Below are 18,369 nucleotides of genomic sequence, written 5' to 3' on the forward strand. Positions count from 1 at the left end.
CTCGCCATCCTCACTCATGACAGCCTTGATAATCTAAGACTTATTTTCTTAGGCCTAGTTGTTGGGAAAAAAACCCTCACAGAGCCAATAAAAAACAGCTCAGTGAGGCAGGTTCACTACCACTTCAGTTAGGCTGATGGGAGGATTAGGCCCAATCAGTAAATCATGTAGAGGCACAGCAACTAGCTATCTAAGGGGAAAAGCTATACCTAAGTAGTAGTGTGCATGCTTTCCATGCAGAAACATTCAGGTCCAATCTCTAGTGCCTCTAGACAGTGCTGGAAAAGGCTTTTGTCTTAAACCTTGTGAAACCGACCTTAGTCAGCAGACCCAGTTAATAGCCTGGTCTGGTCTAACCAGCTTACTATCTCTGTTAAAAGTGGTTATTTTGAGAGCCAGTTTGGTCTAGTGGTTAAGGTTCTGGGCTAGAAACCAGGAGTCTGTGAGTTCTAGTCCTGCCTTAGGCATGAAAGCCAGCTGGGTGACCTTGGGCCAGTTACTTTCTCTCAGCCTAACTCGGTGCAATGTTGACTAGCCTCCTCGTGGTGCACTCTGGGAAATGTGACTTGTCACGGCTAAATAGTCTACACATCTGGCTGCTGGACCTCACAAGGATTTCCCAGCAAGAAAAAGCAGCATGAATACAATTAAAAAGAAAAAAAAAAAAAAAGGTTATTTTGCACTTACAGGAACCTTACAGGAACCAAAACTCTTTTGTTCTGCTTTTTCTCATGGAACACAAAGAACTTTTACCAGGTGTTGGAGGACTGGTTTAAAATATGAGTCTTAGCGTGCAAGCTCTATAATGTTCTTTTTTCATATTACATTTGAATTAACTATTTTTGATACAAATTTTATTTTTATACTTGTTCCACCTCACCTGCATCCATGCATAAGTTCATTTTTGATGTACAGTATGTAATAAATTGAGTTGGTTCTATTCTCCTGACAACATCCTTTTCCATCATATCAGCCTGCTGAGCACCAAATGAACTCAAAACATATCAGAGAATAAGCATCTTTCTTAAAGGCCTGTTTGTAGATTCCTTGTAGCATTTGCCTTGAATGTCATGCCTCCAAATAACTCAGAGAGCAAAGATATTCAAGCAACTCTAGTACTATAGTGCAGAATCAGGAAACTTTTGCCCTCCTCCAAAGAGATCACATTTCTGACATTCCATTTGAATAACCCTTTCACAACTACTGGGAACCCAACTGTGCTTAGGAAAAGACTCATCTCTGCATACCTTCTTTTCTAGTACAGGTAGGAAATCTGGGGATCTGGCAGCAGTGTGTGCACCTTGGAATATACAAAACTGCTAAGGTCACAGTCTTCTGTACTATCCAACATCTTTCACCAATCTGTAACTCTCTATATGTTTGGGACTATAAATCCCATTCATCTCCATCAAGGATGACCAGTAAGTGGGAGTGATAGGAATGTCATGCAACATACTTGGGAGCTACCAAGTGAGGAAGACTGGTGTAGAGGCACTCTGTATGAATAATAGTAGGCTTCTGACTGTACATTGCAACACATTTTATCTACTAATTTAATAATGGCATACAAAACCATAATCCTGCTAGCTAGAGGATAAAAGAAATTCCAGTGATTTGCTGTGCTGCTTGGAGTGGCTGTCTTTCTAATACCAATATTTAATATAGTAGGACATGCTGTATGTCTCAGGAATAGAGTTGAACTTGGTTTTGCATGGAATTATTAGTAGTAGTATTGAACCCACCCAATAGTGTACAGTTTTGCTGCCAAAATTTGTTAGCAAAATAATGAATCCATGTGACATGATTTCAGGCTATTTTGGAGGGGATTAATGGAGTTTAAAAGTCAAAACGATAGTGTTTTGCCTTCTAGACCCTCCCCTCCAACTTCCATTTTTTCTCTGACTTTTGACAGAAAAACAAAAATATGCTATTGAAAACATTTTGCTATCAGATTTCAGCAGCAGTCTTGAACTACTGCACAGACTGTAAGTTGCCCACCACTGCATGTTAAATAGAAGATTGTGCCAAAGCATCACAGAAAAAGCAAATTTTAAGGAGTGAAGGAAGAAGTCATAGAAGCATGTAGTTGCAATGAGCCACCCAGGTTATTGAGTTCAAGCCTCTGTTCATTACCCAATGTTTGCTTGAACACCTCCAATAAAGGAAGCTTACCATCTCCCTTGATAATTGTTCTAGTGTCTAACTGCTTTTATTGTTAGGAATTTTTATTAATATTCATTCCTCTTTTTTAAGTCCATCATTTAATGACTTGAACTCTGGGCTGGCTAAGAAGAGGACATTATTTACTTATGCGTGTCATCCCTTTGGGTATTTTAAGTGCTGATATACCTCCCAAGTTGTCTTTTCTCAATGCTAAATCTAAACATTTCATGACATCTCTTTGCAGGACTTAGAATTAGTCCTCAGGTCATCTTGATTGCCCTTCTCTGAACTTGCATTTGTAGGTAGTCCAAAAGCATAGAGTCTAGAATTTGACACAGTCTTCAAGGAAGGACTGACCAATGCTGAATAGAGTGGAACTATTATTTCCATGGTTTGGAAACTATACTTCTATTAATGCAGACTAAAATGGTGTTTGCCTTTATGGAGCAATGTCATACTGCTGATTCATATTCAAGTTGTGATCAATTATATCAATAATTGGGTGTTCCGTTGCCGGTCGCTGGGTAGCCGCCTCGTCGTGGGATGAGTTCTTCCATTACTAGTGTGGTTCCCTCACAGATTGGATCTGGACTCGTGCTAGTGGAATTTTTTTTTTTTTTCGATTCCCGTCTTTATGTCAGGGTAGCCTTACTCCCAATAAGACACAGACTCACTTAGAGGGTCTAAGGATTTCCGGTTTATTGAAAGCAGATTGCATACGTAGAAAAAAGACGGGAATGCGGGCGTGGTAGCGGGGTACCCTGTTTATACCCACGTGGCGGACCTTCTCCTCCTCCACCCCCCATTGTCCCATAAGCTGTATCCGGATGGGCGATCTGCAGCGGTATGGGTCTGTCGATGGGTGATTTGGGTGATCTCCGCTGGTCTCCTTTGTCTTCTCATCCTTGTCCGGTGCAGGTGCGTCCCCCAGGGTAATGTGTGGAAGTTCCCCTGGTCTGTTAATGGTTCTTAGGTCTGGGCAGAGGTGTGCCTCTATTGTGCTGGTGATTGTTTTAGGCGTTTGTGTGCTTAACGGATAATGGTTATCCCTTCCTCCTTCCTGATAGGCATGTTCCCCGTTGTGATGCACATATGCCTTGCAACGGGGGACATGACAACTTCTCCTTATTGTACAAATTGTTTCTATGTCCAAGAGAACGCATGCAGTCAATTATGTATCTCATGTGGTGTACAGCTGACAGGGTATAAGTTGTTGCTTGATATTATAAATATCAGAATATTGACAATCACAGTGTTACTGCCTTTTTTCCAGTTTACTTTTTCTCTCAGTGTCTCTTCTGAGAAACAAAACATTATGTGAAAGAGAGAGAAGCAAGAAACTGTTGCAGTACTGATAAATTAAGGAGATCTCATATTCTGTCATTATCTCTTTGTGTGAACTTGGCTTGAATCATTACATTTTGGACAGTATCTCATTACACATGTCATTGTTTATCCTTTAAAAACTCCTTTTAATGACATCCTGCCAATATCAGCAAGAGTGTGAGCCAACCCTTTAACTGCATCACATATTGATGTATATACCAAAAGTATATTTTGGTTTTGACAAAAAATCACTACTATCCCTGCCTCCTAAACATTTCTCAGCAATAGGATGACAGATATGCAGTCCATTATGTTTTATCTCTAATGGACAGATGAGCCCAAAATAAAATATAGCAGCATTATGTATTTCTACTCAGGCTGAAGATCAGCCATCTATACCTTCTTCCAGGATATCTCATTCCATTCCTCCACTATCTTTCCATTCTGTAGTTTTTCATTTCTTCCAACAGATCTTTTTTAATCTATGGACATGGAACATGTTAGTTTTCCCTGAGCTCTCTTGGAGTTCCTGTCCTACTTACATTTTCCCTCCTGAACTTAATGTACTTATGGAAATATTGCAGTTCCTACAAATCTGTTGGTGCCTCCCCTTTCTGCAGAAATGGTACTGTTTGGGCTGCAAACAATCAATTCATCATTACAGTATTGATATTCAAGCTAATACATCTTCACATTAATGTTTATATCCTGTATTATATTGCAATTATGTCAGTGAAACTTCACCATGACAAGTTCAAGAGCCAACCTGAGAGGAAGAGAATGAAGACTGCCAGAAAACTCCTCAGCTCAGCCCTGTAGATGGATTTCTTAATCCCCTTTCCCCAAAAGGGATCAGGTAATCTTAAACAGGGCCGCCGGGTGGCATTCCATGGATGCAATAAGAACAGAAAAATACTGATCTTTCGCCACTCTTACCACCACAAGGTAAGCCTTAATAGCAGCTCTAGCTTGTGTTCGGTCGGATTTGGTCTTCGTTTTCCTCCAGTGGTGCTCTAGACATCTCTTAATCCTCTTCAGAACCCTCAACTCCTCCATAAACCACACAGAATGTCAGGTTCAATGGGACAAGAGAGGCCACACAGGTGCAATCCTGTCCAGGGCCCCGGCCACCTCCCTATTCCAGGCAGCAGCCAGGCCCTCTGCTGGACCATGCAGCAGATCTTTGGGTATAACTCCCAGCTCCCTCTGAAACCCTACCAGGCACATCAGTCACCAAGGGTGGACCAATCGAATAGGTCCTGCCTTCCTGCGGAGGGGTGTGTGTGGCATAAGAGAATCTCAAGGTCACAGTTTCTAACCTGGTGCCTTAACCGCTACACCAAACTGGTTCTTTTCCATATATATAATTCTCCTCAAGTAGCAAATTTTACATTTTTTTAACATTCATTTGATTGTGAAAAAAATAAAAGCTATACCCCTCAATACTTGTGTCAGCATGAACTATGCAAAAGTAGATTTCAGTTGTCATTCTTTCTCTTTCTTTGAACTTTATATGTTTGAGAGGTGTTGGAAAGGAATAAAAGGCTGGCAGACAAATGCACTGCTGCTGTGCCATTTTATGTTGAAGTAAAACTAAAAAAACAGTGAGTGTGCATATTCAGTCCTTCCTCAGATTTGTTTCCTTTCTTGCCTACATATAAGGCATTAATATTGGCCACACATTGTGGCCTATTCATGTGGTTCATTCTAGATGTAGTAAAGGAAGTTTCCATACAGATACAGTAGAAGCTTGTTGGTGGGACAGCAGCCATCAGGAGAATAATTAACATTAGCAATGGATAGTAAAGTCTTTCACATACTATCCCTGATGAATTCTGGTCTATGCTTTGCTTTTATACTTTCTCTGTATAATATTGCTTTCCATAGTCTTCACATGTGGTACATGGCAGGATGGGGAGAAAATCTTGTTATGTTGAAAATGTGGCAAGCATTATCTTGGATTTTTCATTGTGAGTAAAGTAAAAGCTTTTCCATAGAATCTGTTAAAGAAAATGTGAACTATAAACATCTGCTACAATTTAATTATTATGTGCCTTTCTCTTGTATTATCTTTTATTCTCTCTGAAATAATTGCAAGCAGTTACTGGACCCAATTAAATAATTTTCATTTGTCTTTGCTTTTTCTCCATAAGGGCATAGAATTCTAATTCACATGTCTGTATTATGAGGGAAAAAAGAACTAAGGGTTTTTCTATTAAAAAGATCATTTTCTTTTCCTCTAAAATAAATATAGAAAATCCACTCTTCCTCCACAATCTTATTTGAGCATCAGGAGAACAACACATTTTCCACACACAGAAAATTCAGACATCCAAGAAAATCTGGTGCTCCCTGAAAGTAAGGAATTCCTTGTTGTTCTGATTGCTATATTGAACACCATTGTTCTGTTCAGTGTTCCCTTAAGTGAGCTTCTTCTCAATCTAGCTTCTTTAGAACTGCAGATGTGAGGGATTAGTTCTGGGTTGGTTTGCATATAAATATGGTGGGTTTTTTTGTTTGTTTTTTGTTTACTACAATAGAGTGGTGTGTACTGTAAAGGTGTGCACTGGATTCAGCTAAATCCTCATTCAAACTGAACCACTTCAGATGGTTCTGGGACTGAATGAGGTGAAGCAGATTTCCCAAAATGTTCAGAACAGATCATACCATCAGAAGGTAAAGGCATGACTTAGTGCTTTAGGCTACTGCAAAACAGCACTGTAAAAAGTATTATCTGCAAAAATAAACAATGCTACTTTGCTTTCATATTTGCATATATGGAAAATGTTGGAGGGAGAGGCAGGAAGGAAAGAAGTTGAAACTTCAGATCTGTCTTATAATGGCAAGGAATTGTTCATTCTGAGGTAGCTAAGTATTGTTCTTTAGAAGCAGAACGTTATATTAACTTTTATTTGCTAATTTCATTAACTCCCTCCAAAACAAAAAAATAGACATTTTTTAAAAACATTCAGAATTAAAGGATTCTATTTCCAACCCCCCTGCACCATTTCTTATCTAATTGCTCAGTCATCTTTGCAAGAAGCATTATCTCTCAGACACAGATTGACAAATAGAATTTTTTTTTTCTTCTACTCTAAATTTGTTAAGACATTTTCCACGTATACATCCCTATGCTTATCTTTTTGATATTTGGCAGGATGTAGTCATGCAGAAAGAACAATTATACCTGTAAATATCATGTACTTTTGTTCTATCAATTAAATAATTACAGGCAATTTCATTTTCTAAAAAATCAGAATATGAATATGTCTATTCTAAAACCCCTGCATCTATTTTCTCTCAAATGGGAAGGTCTCGTGGCTCAGAAGGATCAACTCTTCCATCACATTGTGTTAAAAGTTACAGCCGGAAGTAGGATTCCCATAGCAATCAATAGAAGGAAGTAAGTTTGGAATCTTGCTTCTGATTTGAACCCTACATTGAACCAAGCAGTCTCCTGCTAGACACAAATTAAAACAGATTATTTTTATAATTGATGACATTAATACCAGACCAAATATTGATTTTTAAGTCATGCTCTTTCTTTTTAGGAACTGCCACTGTATTGGATCATATCCTGAAAATTTAGCAGTTTTCTTCCTGTTTTTAAGAGAACTTTAAAACCACTGATGCTGGCAGTGATACAGTGAACCTATATAAATACGTGTACTTTTGAAATAGGGATTGACTTGATGTTGCTACTATAGATCATGGGTTATAATGTATTCTTATCCAAATTTGGTGACCAAATTTGTAGACTGGCATGAAATATTCTAAACCATGCTTAATTACTTCCTACATAACTTCAACTAGAATGAACAGAGCATGCCTCTTCATGCTCTCAGTGAATATTAATTTTGATTTATTGAAACAATAATAGTTGCAATAATCATAATACTTAGCATTTTCATTTTCTGTGGGGCATGAAAACACCCAGCAATTAATCATCACCAATCTTCAATTAGTGTTTGTTGTTTCATACACAACTATGAATTAAGGAAGTATTTTACTTCTTGTCTTTTCCTATTTCTATAACAGATACCAAAAATGTAAAGTAGTATTAAACATGGATTTGGTCTGTATTGCCTGTCTTTTCTCTGAGAAATACATGCAAAGATTTCACTGGTGATAGTTGAAGGAGCTATTTCTCCACTGAAATAACCTTTGAGGTGCCTCAGAATCCCATCCCCACCCCATGAAAAGCAAAGGAGCAGTATGAGGGGATTCTTTAAGATTTATCAAACAAGGCCTTCCTGTGAAACAATATTTTTAAAAAAATTTATTCATAACATATCCAAAATAGAAAAATAGTAGTTTCTCTGAGAGATTGATTTTTATCAACATAACTGCATATAGCTTTCAGCCAACACATACAGAGCCCTCCCTTGTTCTGGCTTCTGCTTTCAAATAAACATTGTGATTGCTTAATGGCCTAATTTATTTATCATTATGAGATTAACTATAGCCTGGAATACTATTTCTCTTGCTAATCTATCAATCTGCATAATATATATGTAGTATATACACAGTGTGTGTAGGTATTTATTGAATTCTTTGTAAAGTTAACAAAGGGCTTTTGTTAGAATGTAGCTGACAATGTCTCATGGCTAGCACATCCATGATGATATTCTTGTCTTTTCAAATCCTCCTCTCCCTCTGGAAATTTGCACCAAATAGCCATGATCCCACATTGCATCAACTTCCTCTTTGGTATCTTGAACTACTAAGGAACCTGGTCCCTTCAGCAGTCTGAGATTGTCTAGGTCCCTCTTTGCTTGCTAGCCAGTTTTTCTTTCTCATTCCCTGTGAACTCCAACCGCTTCTTGTCAGCTTCTTAGCCCATTTCAACTTTCCTCCCCCTTGACAGACTGTGTGGTGTGTGTAAAAATCTTTGTTCTCTCCTCCCAGCTATTTCTCAGGTTTAGATTATCAGTCACAAGAACAGTCTGTATGTCTTGAAGATCACATCTTAGGATGGTAAATGGGGTCTAATTTTTTCCTTCTGTCAGCCTAAAGTGTTAATAATTTTTGGTTACCAACCACCAGATTTATATTCTTGATACACTTTGGGCCAAGTTATAAGAATCTAGATTGATTTGTAGTCATGATATTTGTTTCAGTATAGCATCACTTTAAATAAGGACTGTTTTGGTTATTTTTCAACAGTATGCATGAATCTGAGAATAGGAAATTATATTTAGATTTATCCATAATAACCTTATTACTTATTCCCAAATCAAGTATCCCTTCACTTGGGTTAATAAGTTTTCCTCTCGCGGACATCAGAAATGAAAGAATTTATACTATTTAAGTATTTATATTATTTACAAGCTTCTCTGATATATTTTAACCAAAGGGCAAAATATACATATATTAAATATTTATTTATTTAATATTTATATATATATTTATATATTTATATTGAATTGTTTTAGTGACTCACTATTTTTAGTATTTGTAAGCCGCCCAGAGTCGTCGTGTGTGAGATGGGCAGCAGAGGAATTTACTTAAATAAATAAATAGGATAGACACTATACTGGGTAATTGGTCTTTTTAAGAAAGACCATTGCGGCTTAAATATATATTTAGATTTTACATCAGTTTTTGTGTATGTTCCATACATTTATGTGTAGATATTGATTTTTTTTTTCAATATTATCCTCATCCAGGAGAAGATTCAGCTAAATTTAAATATTTCTAAGATTCCCTTCTTTCAGTGGGAGAATTAAACATGTTCTTAAATTTTCTTCTATTAGTGATTAATTGTTGGATTGTGCCTTATTTTTGCAATTTATTTTGTTTTAGCCCTACGTTAGGTTGATCTTCTACTTCTCTATGTCATTCTATCAAAGACAAATGTACAATTTCCAAAGTATATTTTACCATCTGTTAAAAGAAAGGAAAATGTTCTTGTTCTTTATAATTTTAAATGATATTTAATTGAAGAGAACAGCTCCTTCTAGACACACAGTATTGTATGAAAATACCTACACTACTTATTACAGTCCAAACTGTTACATATGTTTGAGATTCTCAGAGCCGTTCAGCATAGAATGACATTCCCAAATGGTTAAGTTCCAGCTGGTATTGCAGGTGTTCAGTGCTTAGGAGATGCCGTAAAGCTGCCCGTCGAACCTGTACAAAAGGAAGGTTATTAACAATTCATCTCTTGCAACTAATTCTGCAGTCAGAATGTTAAATGGTTGATTCTCCACTATTCTTTTGTCCTGTTGTCCCAGCATTCTTATGCTTGTTATGACACTCATAACAAGTTCAACTTCTGAGTTGAGTTTGATTATATTTGTATCTAGTTCCCTGAAGTGTCTGAGTATCCAAGCAGGACTAATTAAGAATCCACCCCATTCTTCCAGTCACATGGATTTACCATCCTTAGTTCTAAATGAGGTTGCACTTCTCCAGGTAAAATCTATACATAATTTGAGGATTCTTCTGGACTTGGCTCCTGCTCAACAAATAGATGGCAGCTCTCGCCAAGACAGCCATTACACAAATGTTTTTCACTGGATTGGGAAGCCCTTCTCACAGTCATTCTTGCCCTAGTCACCTCCCACTTGGGCTATTGAATGCTCTCTGCATGGGGTTCTTGAAGACCACCCAGAAATCACAACTGGTCCAGAATTGAGCCATATAAGCAGTTATGAGTATTCCTCACATTGGTCACATATCATCTCTGTTCCATGAGCTGTACTGGTTACCAGAAGGATTCCAGATACAATTCAATATGATAGTTCTTCTATAAAGACCTCCATGGCTTAGAACCTGGTTTCATTCAGAACCAACTTTCTCCTATAATTTCTGCCTGACTTGTAAGGTCTGGTAGAGCGGGTGCAGTCCAGTTCCCAGCTGCAAAGCATTGTCACCTTATGGGTCCTAAGAGACACACTTTCTCTGTAGCTAAACAAGACCTGGGTATATTGTCAGGCCTGAGGGTCTTTGGGAGTGGGAGATATTGTTAGATGGCTTCTCTATGACTGACATTCTTGCTCTCTACCTGGGACTGATATATTTTATGGTGATTTTATAATTTTGTGATAATATTCTTTTAATAATCATTTTATCTTTTAATAATGATTGTTTTTATTTATTCACTGTTTTTACCTCATTGTTATATGATGCCCAGAGTCACCTTGGTGAGATGGGCGGCCATATAAATGTGAGCAATAAATAAAAATAAACAATCCTTGGAGGTTTGAAAGGCCCTGATCATCAAAAAGCTAGGGAAACCTGGCAAATCCAGTGGACTCTGGAGTAGGGTATAATATTTCTAAAGTCTCAATCCTTTTGAGTTGGTTATCTTCCCCCATATATGGCTGTGTAGTATAATTACTTCTTTTGTTATTTCTATCATTTTTATTATTGTTTTAACCCCAGTTTGTAAACCACCTAAAGTTGATCGATATCTGAGGTGACAAATAAATTAATAAATAGAAAGATAATTGATAAATAAATAAAAAGTGTGTTTGTGTGTGTAGTTAAAGCTTCAAAATGCAGGTACACAAAACAACCATGATTAAATAAACCTTTTGCCAGCTCTTTTTTGCCAATAACTACTAGACCCTCCCTTTATCATCAGGACTGAAAGAGCACAGTGCCTAAGTACTTTGCTCAATATTGTTAGCCTAAAGTTGTTAGCACAAACTCCAGCAGAAATGGGGGGAGGGGGTTAAATATAGTTTTCTTTTCTTCAGCTAGCTAGTTTTTCCTAGCTGAGTGAGAGCCTTTTTTGTTTATTTTTTAAGTGAAGGATTCTGCTGGTTCATCATTTCTCCAGTCACTTGAGATAAAAGAGTTACCCTGATAGTATTTTTAAAATGTTTCTTCTGGGTTTTGAACCAGCACCTTATTACAAACTAGGCAAAGCTCTTAGTCACTGTGCTACTTTTCTTTCTTACAGGTTAATTGAGCCTGTAATACACTAAGAGCTTAGTCACTGTGCTACTTCAATAAAAATAAAACAGATGATCTTAGAAGCTCTTAGATATTGAAGCAACTTTTGCCCAATTGAGGAGGTATTCCTTCCTGTGAAAAGCAGTAAATGAACTGCTGGAATTAGCCAGTAAGAAAGAAAAGTGCTTCAGCCCAAACGAAAAAGAACACTTGTGGTGACAGGAGAGGAGAAGAGTTCTTTCAAACCACAGCAGAAAACATATCTGGAGGTTGCATTTGCAATGGGAGGGAGGTGAATAAAAGTTCACATCATCAATTTGTGCCCTCAGAAAATAGTTGCTTTCCTGTCCTGGCAACACGGCATCTAAGCAATGCCACTAAAGCCTAAGAGGACTTTCACACCTCCATAAAATAGGATTTCTGTTGTTGTTTATTCGTTTAGTCACTTCCGACTCTTCGTGACTTCATGGACCAGCCCACGCCAGAGCTTCCTGTCGGTCGTCAACACCCCCAGCTCCCCCAGGGATGAGTCCGTCACCTCTAGAATATAGGATTTCTGTAGAAGTCCTCAAACTTACCATCATCAGCTCTTCATTAGCATAGTGCATTTCTTCTTTCATTTCTGCCTCTTGCCTCTGCCTGTTCTTTGCAAAACACGAATTTTCCTGTGATTTCAGCTGCAGGCATATGACTCGGCCACGTTCCCAGCTATGGAAACAGAGGTGTGAAGGGGGAGATAATGTGGACCATCAATACTGCAGCACAAATCTGATAGGATATTCTTTGTCTATCAAACTGCTAATGTTCTGTTTCTTGCAAGGAGCTCTGCAATTCAAATTCAAAGAGGAAGTGAGCATATATAAGCAATTCTTTAAACTAAACTTGTATTTTCCCCAAATTGCATGGGAGCTGGCAGGTCCACAATCCCAAGCAAAGGTGCAGCTGCCTTAAACAGTTACGGACAGGTGCTGCTTCAATATCCGTCCACTCCAAAGCACCTTTTTCTCTTTGAATTTGAAACACTGCACAACTAATTACTCAGTTTTTGTTTTTTGTTTATTTGTTCAATTGTGTCCAATTCTATTGCCTGGACAAATCCCTGAGGTTTTCTTAGCAAGTTTTTCAGAAACTTGGTTTGCCATTGCCTCCTTCCTAGGGCTGAGAGAGAGTGACTGGCCCAAGGTCACCCAGCTAGCTTCATGCCTAAGGCAGGACTAGAACTCATGGTCTCCCAGTTTCTAGCCTGATGCTTTAACCACTACACCAAACTGTTGTACTGTTAAGTTATATTAAATGTATGATTGCTTTTAGCTTGACATTTAAAAAAAGTAATATGATGAGGTGGAATCAAAATCATGACCTGGTAGGGGAAGACCTGGATTTTAATCCTTTCCTTTTCCAGTATATTCTTGTTGTAAATAATTTCTCTCAAGTTGCTACAAATCGCCAGAGAAAAGCTTATATTTATACCACATTTCTATAAGTGTGATTAGCAACTGTATATATAGCAGCTTTGGGTAAAGGACCCTCCCTGCAGAATACTTAGACCTTGGTCTTTCTCCCTACATTCTCCCTCTATTTCCTTCCATGCAGCATTTTTTTTAAGGTCAGGTTAAATGTAAGAATACAATTAATGCCATATGTTGATTTTAAAAGAGAGATAAGGAGTTATGGGTATAATATATATAAAATCTTAGAAGGTTTACCAATGTAGCCTTTTCCCCTACAGTGAACATTTAAATGCCTGCATGCCTTCACCCAGTCTGTGCAGTCCCCTCATATCAAACCAGAAAGAATTGAAGGACTAAGTTTTGAAACAAATAAAAGTTTGTGTGAATTAGGCTAAATATGCAGTATATTAAAAATCATTCTTGAAACTGGGACTGCTGCACAAATATTCTGTTCTGTTTTATCTTATGTGTATTCTGTGCTTTTCTATTCAAATTAGTTCTCAAGGCATCTAATTTAAAAAAAAATCCAAACAGAACATAAAATTGATACTAAAATTACAACCACAATATTATGTGCTAGTTCTTGTTGATAGGTTCCTTAATGTTCCTTTTACTAATTGCATTTCCATGTGAGAGCTTAAATGCATATTTTACAATAATCTGTATATGGCAATGAGTATATAAATCAGTGATTATGTACCATCATAATTTAAAAGTAGAGTGGACCTATGGAAAGCTACAAAGAACCAACACTGGATGGAACCAGCAGAGGAGCTGGCACCTGGGTCTGGTGAAAGTTGGGAAGTATGGAAATCCTTGAACAGACTGTGCACAGGCATAACAAGATCCAGAGATACTCTGAACAAATGGGGCTATCCGGTGGCCTCTGCCTTTTGTGACCATGGAGACATGCAGACAACAATTCATATGTACACTTGTCCTTTGTGCCCTGATCAATGCACATTTGAGGACCACATGACAGCACGACAGAACGCAATTAATGTTGCCAGTTTCTGGGCAAGATCTGTTTAACTTTTATATATTTTAACTTTTAACTTTTATATTTTATATTTTAAATTCTATGTTTTACAGTATGCCTTACTTTAATTGTGATGCTTCTGACACGAATAAATAAATCATAGACTGTCTTGGAACATATAAAAGAAAGGTATGTTTAGGAAGCTTTTTGTGTGGTGCTTACTTTGGTTTGGAAGGTGGGTTTTTCCCCCTGTTAATTCACAGTTTGGATGTATTTGTCAATTATGCCTTACCACTACAAATACCTTTTAGGTGAGGCCGTTTAATGTCTATGGACATCCAGGCATCCAAGGATACGTCCTTTGGTGCCCACCAAGTTCCCTGTCCTACCTGACTTTTTAATGTTTCTTTTAATTTGCTTAAATGAGAAGATGGCATACTACAAAACAAAGAATGAGTGTCCAGCATCTTCTTTTTTATTCCTGAGTCTCACATAGGCATTCTTAGAAAATAAAGGTGGAGAATGGGTGCAGTTCACAGCTTTACTTGGAAGTATGCCACCTATTCAAGGGAAACAGAGCACTGGAAGATAAGGCATAAACTGGATGAAAATCTGTGTACATGGTTCGACAAAAATAAATGTCCTTGTTTCAGACAATAAAGAAAAACAAAAGAAAAAAGAGCATTGATGGCCAACAACTTCCAGCAGGAGATAGCATTAAAAGAAATAAAAAGTCCATCTACTCAGAAAACAGACAAAGTAAGATAAGTGGCTAGAAAAAATGGCTGGGAATCTCTCCCCAGATTATCATTTAGTAAATGGGGAATTTTATTAGTGACCATGCTCATTTTAGCAATATTTTATGAGTAGGGAAGCCCTCTTCTGTAGCAGACCTTAATTTAAATCACTCTCAAAAGTCTCTCTCAAAAGTTCAATTGTGCCACCAATTCTATCTTGACATAGACAGCCTTGCTAAGATATACAGGCTATAATAACATCATGGTTGTATTGTTGTCTTGTACTGTATTTGAAAATATATAAACTTCAACTGATTTAAAATAGAGCAGCAGACTTTAACCAGGACTATGTGGTTTATTCACTGTCAGAACTAAACAATATATAATATGCCAGAGCACCAATAGTACATTTACTGATTAGAGTTTGCCATTCATAGCAAATAAATAGCTGTTCTGTGACAGGTGAGCCCTGAGGTACCTTTTGAATTCAGCCCAAGTGCTGAATGAGGCCATGGGACTGGAAGGTTCTGTAATTTATTATCTATTTGAGGTTTCTGTCTTATCTGCATTTTCAGCTAAATGTCAAAAGCTTCACAGAACTGGATGCTTTCTGCCTTATATCTCAGGATTGAACAGAGGCTTTTAGTCACAGTTAAAAAGAGGGATTTCAAAATCCATTTACCTTTTGATAAATTTAGAAAACTCTTTAAATTTTCCCACCATCTGAAATGGAACAAAAGATAGTGTAAAGCAAAAGGTCAAGCTTGTATCTTGGTCCTAATGATTGTAATAGAAGCTCTTTTTCACTTAACAGAAACTATCCTCTATAAGTGGCCTTTTTTTTTTACTATAATGTGAGCAAGGCTCAAGAATAGTACATATTTGCTGCTCAGGACCGACAAAAACTCATGACTGATAGGCAAAGAATGAATTTGTTTGTATGTGTTTACTTAACCTCAGCTGACCAGTGAGAGATGTCCTGTATTGACAAGGCAATTGACTCTTTCCCCAGCTTTTTTCTTCTGCCTTATTCTTTACTCAACCTTTCCCCCCAGCTCTTTCATAGTAGAACACAAGGAGTGTATTTGGCCCCATCTCTTCCTTTACTTTTCTCATTCTCTTTTAATAGCTGTCCTAAATGGGCAAGTGCAGCATTCATGCTTGGCTCCGTCATCTCACTTGAGCAGCTGAGTCAATTTACTTTCAGCTTAGCTATGGCACAAGAGGACTTACAGCCAAGGTAGTTTTGCTGTAGGAATCCTGAAACATGGAGGATGGGCTCTTTCCATTGATGGGAATCTTATCTCCCCAGGCCTTCTGGCTCCTTACCCTTCTCCTTCCACACCGAATAGCACATAAGTTGTTAAAGCACTGTGTTACCAAAGTCATGCCAATTTTTTTTCAGTTCAGAATGACTCAAGTTATTCAGGCTGTCCTGAATTGAAAACGGTTTAATCTGACTATTCTATTCAAAGCACCTCTGTTCTGACTTCAAACCTTTCTAATATCATAAACAACTCTTTTCAAGCACATAAACTTGTTTTTATCTTGAAGCAAGGCATTCTGAGCTTGAAACATTTCAAACATTTCTACTATCATTTCATTCATCCTTGAAACTGAGTATAGGGCAGTGTTGCAGCTCCCACACATAGCAATTGGGCTGGTTCTTTCAAAAATCACTTGCTATCTGGATGCTAAATTTTATCACTTTCAGTAGCTAGCTGGAAGGATGGAATATTCTCATCATTTTGAGGTTAGTTGAAGGAAGAATATTTTTCAAATTTGAGGGGTGAAAATGGGGATATGAAAGTGTTCTCTATAACTTTCATAATGCTGCTGAGGGACATGGTTTTTTCTCCCTATCTTTGGGGACAGATGGATTAGACGTGGGTGATCATGTTTCACGGATGACTTCTTTTAAAGGAGGTGCAAATATTTTTCTTCTTTCCTTATGTACAGAATGATCAGAATGGGTGTTCACTTAAAGGCTAGTCAAGTAGTTCTGTGGTTGGCCTTTTTTTTTTTTTTACAAGGGATATATTCACATTAAGGATAAAAAATTCCCTTAGAAACAACACAAGATCAATAAATATAAGGATAACTTGGAAAGTCCATTTGTATGATCTAACTCCACTGAAATTAATGAAAGTCACAAATGAGCTAAGATATAAAGCAAGATGTATATCTTGACAGAGACTTGGCTGGGTCATTTGGACAAAAATGGATTATACTGCTTATCTTTGTTAGCAACAATATTATTCTAATTCCACATGGAAGCATACACTGGATTTAGTTTCAAGAATCTCAAGGGTGTGGATCTTTAAGAATTAAAGAGTTTAACCAGGTCTTTTGATACTGATTGTTGAGGTGTTATGATTAACTTTCTAATATGCAATAAATTAAATATAAATGGTACACATTTGGAGGCAGGTCATCCTAGTGAAATTGCTATTTTCTGGCAGAATTTGATCCAAAGGAAAGCATTTGAAGTGAACCTTTTCATCATGGTTTGCATTTGGAATATTCTGTTCGTCATTATACCTGAAAAATAGAGTTACTATACAGATTGTGTTTATGAACTATGATAACTGCCCACAGTCGCTTCGTGTGAGATGGGTGGTGAGGAAATTTGAAATATAAATAAATAAATAAGCAAGCAAGCGAGCTGACACAGCTCCTTCCTAACAGTATGTACCTCAAGAAGCTCTGGCAAGTTGTTTTAGTCTAGTTGAAGAAGTGGGCCAGACTCCTGCATCCAAAATGGTGATCAAATGTAGCATCTGGTTATTCCCTAAATGATTTTATCCTTCTCCTCTTTTCTACAGTTCCAGCTGATTGTGAGAATCTGATCAATTTATCTGAATGTATGGCCAACCAACTAACTCCTCATAAGGTTGCATTCATTGCAGAGTAGGTTCAAAAATAGCCAGCCTAAACTAAATAACTACCTCTGTAACTACTCAAAACAGTCATTTAAGCATAATGTGGGATCATTGGGAAGCGTCCTTCAGGCAAATTATCTATAGGAATTACAAGAAAATCAAAAGAATTTTAGTAAGATTATATTTCTCAGGAGAACCTGAATTTCATCTTGAGTGACCTACTTTTAAAATGCACTGGAACTTTATTATATTATATGTGAGTAAAGTTTAACTCTTTTAATTGAACATTGCTCTTCTACATTTCTCAGGAGTCTTCCAACATGTTTAAAATCCAGCCCTGATTTAGTAATTTGAGTTTCTAGCTTAGGCTTCCCAAGAAGGTTTTGGCAGGGGAAAAGGAGGAAAAAATGGAGTGGTGGGGAAGAGAGAAATAATGAAATGCTGGATCAAATTAAAACTCAGCTTTGTTTAACCATGGCAATTGAATACAAGACAAATAGGGCACATTTATAGCTTTTAGATAATATATTCAGACTCATATTCATTGGAACTTATAGCTTAGAAGAATAGGACTCTTCTCTTTGTTCTTTTACTGTATGTTACATTTCTGACTCTATTAATATAGTTCGTAAATACCAGATACAGTATGCTCTTTATATTATTATTCTCATCAGAAGTCCTACCTCTTCTTCTTTCAGTAACTGCTTACGTAAGGCAGCGTGGGTTTGTGGCCCTTGATTCGGCTTGGAGGATGCCATGGAGAAATCAGTACATGCTCCCCCTGTTTTTCTTCTACTGACTGATGTAGGTAGTTTATTTGGTTGCTATGGCAGAGGGCAGGCCTTCAGAATTGTCAGACAAAGAGAAGTGCCCTCATTGGCTAGTGCTGGTTGCTTAGGGGAGGAAAAGGAAAAAACTGGCAT

At 37.5% G+C, this 18,369-nt stretch overlaps 2 protein-coding genes across 3 annotated transcripts in view; one reads left to right on the forward strand and one right to left on the reverse strand.

The window, feature by feature from the left end:
* CNTNAP2 (contactin associated protein 2) overlaps positions 1–18,369 on the forward strand; it is a 1,282,126-nt gene that overhangs the window by 777,727 nt on the left and 486,030 nt on the right. The gene's annotated exons all lie outside the window — the stretch shown is intronic.
* CFAP141 (cilia and flagella associated protein 141) lies at positions 9,487–18,217 on the reverse strand. Of its 2 annotated transcripts, XM_063304202.1 has the most exons (4): positions 18,130–18,217; positions 15,247–15,287; positions 11,976–12,105; positions 9,487–9,624 (listed from the first exon to the last, which is right to left on the reverse strand). In XM_063304202.1, exons 1-4 carry the CDS (start codon positions 18,202–18,204, stop codon positions 9,523–9,525), a joined length of 348 nt encoding a protein of 115 aa, XP_063160272.1. In that variant the 5' UTR covers positions 18,205–18,217; the 3' UTR covers positions 9,487–9,522. The 2 variants fall into 2 exon arrangements, 1 of the variants encoding a protein (XP_063160272.1); XR_010067985.1 differs by lacking the exon at positions 15,247–15,287.

The sequence above is a fragment of the Candoia aspera genome, chromosome 4 (assembly GCF_035149785.1).
Source record: "Candoia aspera isolate rCanAsp1 chromosome 4, rCanAsp1.hap2, whole genome shotgun sequence".
Lineage (NCBI taxonomy): Eukaryota > Metazoa > Chordata > Lepidosauria > Squamata > Boidae > Candoia > Candoia aspera.